This window comes from Otolemur garnettii, unplaced genomic scaffold (genome assembly GCF_000181295.1).
Source record: "Otolemur garnettii isolate 467f Iridium unplaced genomic scaffold, OtoGar3 scaffold00249, whole genome shotgun sequence".
NCBI lineage: Eukaryota > Metazoa > Chordata > Mammalia > Primates > Galagidae > Otolemur > Otolemur garnettii.
The window spans coordinates 1,264,524-1,270,241 of NW_003852644.1; the positions used below are offsets into that span (position 1 = coordinate 1,264,524).

The 5,718-nt window shown below is 58.9% G+C and overlaps 1 protein-coding gene across 3 annotated transcripts in view; it reads left to right on the forward strand.

Moving 5' to 3' along the window:
• Positions 1-578: 578 nt before the first annotated feature.
• The window catches only part of PLXNA3 (plexin A3), a 17,372-nt gene continuing 12,232 nt past the window's right edge, over positions 579-5,718 (forward strand). For all 3 annotated transcript variants that reach the window (XM_003802570.3, XM_023508477.1, XM_012813196.2), the window contains exons 1-3: positions 579-3,639; positions 3,978-4,517; positions 4,943-5,125. In XM_003802570.3, coding sequence (XP_003802618.1) covers positions 3,043-3,639; positions 3,978-4,517; positions 4,943-5,125 — 1,320 coding nt within the window. In that variant the 5' untranslated portion in view covers positions 579-3,042. The remainder of the gene's footprint in view (positions 3,640-3,977; positions 4,518-4,942; positions 5,126-5,718) is intronic.

Genomic DNA, 5,718 nt, shown 5'->3' on the forward strand with positions numbered 1-5,718 from the left:
AGCTGTGATGCCACAGCACTCTACCCAGGGGGACAGCTTGAGGCTCTGTCTCAAAAAAAAGAGTTTGAAATTGTTGTGCGCTATGATGCCACTGCACTGTAGCCTGGGCAACAGTGAGACTCTGTCTCAAAAAAAAAAAAAATCCCCCCAAAACTTGTAAATGAAAGTTATAGCACCACTATTCACAATAGCCAAAAAGCAGATACAACTCAAATGTCTAAATGATGAAGAAATGAAATACAGCCATGCGATGAACATGAAGGAAACTTGAAAACATTTTGCTAAGTGAAAGAACCGGGATACAAAAGAGACAAACGTATATGGTACAAGTCCATTTATGCGAGGTGTCCAGGACAGGCAAATCCTAGTCAGAAAGTAGAAGAGTGGGGGTTGGGGGCTAGAGCATGGGGAGTGCCAATCGACGGGCACAGAGTTACTTTTGGGATGATGAAAGTGTTTTGGAATTGGACAGTGGCAATGGTTGCACAACTCTAAATATACTAAAAGCTATTGATTTATGCACTTTAAACGGGTGACATATCTCAATCAAACTGTTGCAAAACTGAGGAGAAAGACAGCAAAGAAAGGAAAGCCCCTGATTCAGGGGTGCGGTGGCGGTGGCCGGCTGGGGCAGGGATCAGGTGTAAATGGCTGTCAGACTCTAGTCCTTGCGCTGGGACTGTCCAAGCCGCCACCCGCAGGCCCTGGGCGTCGTGAACTGTCAGAGGAGCGTCCAGAGCTGGGACTGTGAGCCCTGTACCCGGGTGCACCTGAGGGGTAAGTGCCTGGAGACCCCAGGCGCGCCCCCGAGGGTAAGGGGGTGTGGCGCGGGCGCGCGCGGGGTCCAGAGTTGCCTGAGGCAGCTGGCGGGGAGCAGCGGGGGAGGGGAGTGGGGAAGGCGCGCGCCGCGGACGCAGCCACTGAGTGAAGGGGGTCGGCTTGCCGGCAGGGCCCCTGGGCGGCTCGTGGGGGCAGTGGCTGCGTGCTGGGTTCCCAGCCCCGGCCAGGAGTGTCTGGGTCTACGGTCCCCGTTGCTCAGGCGCCCGCCCAGTTTCTTGGGCGCCCCCGCCCGGCGCTGTGGTACGGTCCGAGCTTAAAAGGCTCTGCGGCCGCGGGCCGGCCCAGTGTGCGGACGGTGGCGCGCTCGGGGCGTGGGGTGCTGCGGTGGGGCGCGAACCCGCGGTGTGGGCTCCGGGGTGCGTCCACGTGGCCGGCGGGCGGGCGCCCGGAACCAGCGAAGGCTCAGGGTCAGGTAGGTGGGCGCCATCCTCGCTGCCTGAGAGGGGCCAGCCTGCTGCGGGGCGGGGGTTTCGGGCATCCAGGGGTCCGTTTCGGCCTTGCAGGGGTCAGATCCTTGCCCTCCGCGTCGGGCGCCGGCCAGCCTGGCCCTCGGTGCTCTGCGAGGGTAGGGACTGCCAACCCAAGCCCAGCTGCCCTGCCCAGTGGAGACCCTTTGTCGCGGAGGAGCGACCCCTCAGAGAATTGCCGCTGCACTTACATGCACTCAGGTCTCCGCCATCTGCTGAGCGTGCCACGGGCAGGGTAGGGTGAGCCGTGCCAGCAGCACAGAGGGAGGCATTGGGGAGCGCTGGATCCGAGTCTCTGAGTGAGGCTGTCCCCTTGCTGGAGCTCTCTCCTGGCAGGACCGTGTGGCAGAGGGGTGGAAATATCTGTGACGCCCGAGGTTGCCACTTACAAGTGGGGGCTTGGGTGAGGTCTTGGGCTGCAAATCCTGCCTCTCCAGGTCTCCTTGCTGACCTGTCCCCACCCTGTCTCTAAGCCTGTCTTCCTGCGAGCAGGGGGAGGAAGGGCAGGATATTGCCTCTCTTCTCTTTTGCCTTCCTTTCTTCTCATTTGCCTTCCTTTCTTCTCATTGTGGCATAAGAGGTCCAGGATGAAGACCTGACAAAAGAGGAGAGATGATCAATTCAAGCTGAAACTTTGCAGTTTCAAGCCGGGCCTGCACCTGTTCTAGGGAATGTACCTATTCCTTTCTCTCATCTGTGGCTCCTTGATTTGGTTCCTCTGCATCCCTAGGTTGGGTCCTCCTGTTTCCCTTACGACCGGGCATGGAGAGGTGCTGAGCCCTGCCCTGTTGGCTGCCACGACACTGCTCTGCTGTTTTTGCAGCCTGGGTTTGGCTGGGTGTGGCCTCGGGACTAAGTACCAGAGTCAACACTGTCCATATGGCCCCAGCCTCATCTCCCCAAGGCCTCAACTGTATTTGGGATGTTGCTGCTCTTCCATAAGGCTCCTGGGACTCCTGAGGGTGGGCTGGGCCCCCAGTGCACTGCACCCTCCTCAGCTAATGTCTGGAGCCACGTGGGGCTGTCGGGCACTGTCTGGCTTTGCCTGAGCAGAGCTTGACTATTTCTGTGTGTGGCTGTGGGGGCAGACGACTCTGCTTTGTGTTGCAGGCCCTTGGGGCAAGGAGGCAGCTGGGCCCCTGTAGGGGAGGTGGTAGTACTGGGTCTAGTTTCAGGCCTTGATGCCCCAGACCTCTGTCCTGGATGACAGTGCCTCTCTGGGCTGGTATCCCTGCCCCCATTTCCCTCCCCCAGTTGTGCTTATTTTCTCCCTGCCCAACCCCCTTCTCTTAGCTCAGGCAAGGGGCATCTCTGTGGCCCGATGCTTTCTTGCAATTGCTCTTCTGTGCAGCTGGTATCCTCAGCTCTGGGATGTGTCACTTGCTCGAGGTCTCATTTCCAGGAGGGTCTCCTGCCCTGCCTTTCTGAGCATCTGGCTGTGCTGCCCCCTTGGGTGTGGCCCAGCTGAGATGAGGCCTCCTGGCTCCTCTCCAGTGTGGGGGATGAGAGGTGACTGATGTGCCCTATGGAGGCCCCTCCTCTCTCCCAGCCGCAGTCACCTCTGGGGCTCTGGTGTGGCAGTGGGTGAGTGGCCTGGCCTTCTGTGGCATGGAGCTCAGCCTGCTGGGGGCCCTGGGCCAGACAGCACAGGTGGAGGATAGGCGGCCTGGGCCTGAGGCCTCTGACTTCCACTTGCTGTGTCTCTCAGGCCTGTCCCCAGGTGCAGCTGCCGGCCATGCCTGCTGTCTGCCTCCTCCAGCTGCTCCTCCTCACTGTGGGCGGGGCCCTGGGCAACAGCAGGCCCTTCCGTGCCTTCATGGTGACAGACACCACGCTTACGCACCTGGCTGTGCACCGGGTAACTGGAGAGGTGTTTGTGGGTGCAGTGAACCGAGTCTTCAAGCTGGCCCCCAATCTGACTGAGCTGCGGGCCCATGTCACAGGGCCTGTTGAGGATAATTCTCGCTGCTACCCACCTCCCAGCATGCGTGCATGTGCCCACCACCTGGCACCTGTGGATAATGTGAACAAACTGCTGCTCATAGACTATGCGGCCCACCGCCTGGTCGCCTGTGGCAGCACGTGGCAGGGCATCTGCCAGTTCCTGCGCCTGGATGACCTCTTCAAGCTCGGTGAGCCACACCACCGGAAGGAGCACTACCTGTCAGGGGCCCAGGAGCCTGACTCCATGGCTGGTGTCATCGTGGAGCAGGGCCAGGGGCCCAGCAAGCTGTTTGTGGGCACCGCTGTTGATGGCAAATCAGAGTACTTCCCCACCCTGAGCTCCCGCAAGCTGATCAGCGATGAAGACAGCGCGGACATGTTTAGCTTGGTGGGTGAGCCTTGCCCACCTGCTCCCTCCTTCACATGGTCCTGGCTCTGCCTCATGGAAGATTGCTGGTCTGACAGGGACAGTCTTGGCTCTTCATTGCCTGAGGTGCTGCAGACAGTACTGTAGCTGAGGGTGGGAAGATGGGCTGAGCCCAAGCTATGTGGTCCTGTCTTCAGGGAGGCTGGTCACCTTGCCCTCTGCAGCCTTTCCAGAATGGGCTCCAACAGTCATCTGGGCAGGGATGGGGAAGCCACTAGTGGACTGTGGTGGGGTATGGGTGAAGCTGGGGTGGGGGTGGCTCAGGGCCTCATCCTGTCCTCTTGCCTTGACCTCCCCAGGTGTACCAGGATGAGTTTGTTTCTTCTCAGATCAAGATCCCCTCAGACACACTGTCCTTATACCCTGCCTTTGACATCTATTATGTTTACGGCTTCGTGAGTGCCTCCTTCGTTTATTTCCTGACGCTGCAGCTGGACACCCAGCAGACACTGCTGGACACAGCAGGCGAAAAATTCTTCACCTCCAAAATTGTGCGCATGTGCGCAGGGGACTCAGAGTTCTATTCCTACGTGGAGTTCCCCATTGGCTGCTCCTGGCATGGTGTGGAGTACCGCCTGGTGCAGAGCGCCCACCTAGCCAAGCCCGGCCTACTGTTGGCCCAGGCCCTGGGTGTGCCGGCCGACGAAGACATCCTCTTCACCATCTTCTCTCAGGGGCAGAAGAACCGAGCCAGCCCTCCCAGGCAGACTGTCCTCTGCCTCTTTACCCTCAGTAACATCAATGCCCACATCCGGCATCGCATCCAGTCCTGCTACCGGGGAGAGGGCACGCTGGCCCTGCCTTGGCTGCTGAACAAGGAGCTGCCCTGCATCAATACCGTGAGCCCCCACTCACCTCACCTGTCCGCAGGCCAGTGTCCGGCCTAGGCTGACACTTGGCTTGGCATGGCCCTGAGAATGGCCCCATGCCCTGACCCCCATTTCTCCCGTTTGGGGATGCCTGCCCCTTTTGTTCCTCTCTCAGCCCTGTCTTCTCTGCCCTTCCCAGGGCTTTGTGCAGACTGCTACCTTCCTCCCCCTGCCCTTGTCCATTCCCAGCACATTCCTCCATTTCTCCCATTTCACCTCCCTCTTCAGGCTCCAATTTCTGGCAGGGTCCCGGGGCAGGTAGTCAGATAGGGACAGAGGGGAGTGAGTTCCAAATCCTGTTCTTTTCTGCGATTGGGATCTGATGGCTCTTGGCCAGTGTTGTGTGCTTGCACCCAGAGGTCTGAGTGTTACACACATCCCTTCTGTTTCTCCAGCCCATGCAGATCAATGGAAACTTCTGTGGCCTGGTGTTGAACCAGCCCCTGGGTGGCCTACATGTGATCGAAGGGCTGCCCCTGCTGGCCGACAACACCGATGGTATGGCCAGTGTGGCTGCCTACACCTACCACCAGCACTCTGTGGTGTTCATTGGCACACGCAGTGGAAGTCTGAAGAAGGTGGGCATGAGGCTAGTCTCTGGGATATGTGACAAGGGATAGCAGTGGGAATACATGGATGAGTCCTGAGACACTGTAGACAGGGCACAGCTGGTAGGGGGAGACTTCCCAGGCTGGGCCCCAGGAGCCCCTCAGCCACCTACCCTCACCAGCACCAGTGCTTCCTGTGGCTCTGGGGACAGAGGCCAGACTTATTGTGCAGTCTCTGCCACAAGAGCTGGGGCTGGGGCTGGGGCTGAGCTGTCATTGTTGGATCCTCAGTTGAATAAATGAGGGAGCTGATGTTACCGTAACTCAGTGCTCTCTGCCTGGGTGCATCCCATGCCCCATGAGCCTCCCCATCCCTGCTGCCCACGTACTCTCTTTCTGGCTAACTCCTTTCTATCTCACTCTAAAGCCCGAAGAGGGCCCTGTCCCTGATGGCCTTTCCCTTTGGCCTCTGGTCCCCTTGTGGGCACTGGGGTGGCAGTGCTGGTTAGGCCACCCTAACCAGCTCACCCATAGGAAACAGGGCAGGGCTGTAGCTGCTTCCATTCTGGGGCTGTGGGCGAACTCACAGGCACTCAGACACGTTCTTTTTTTTTTTTTTTTTA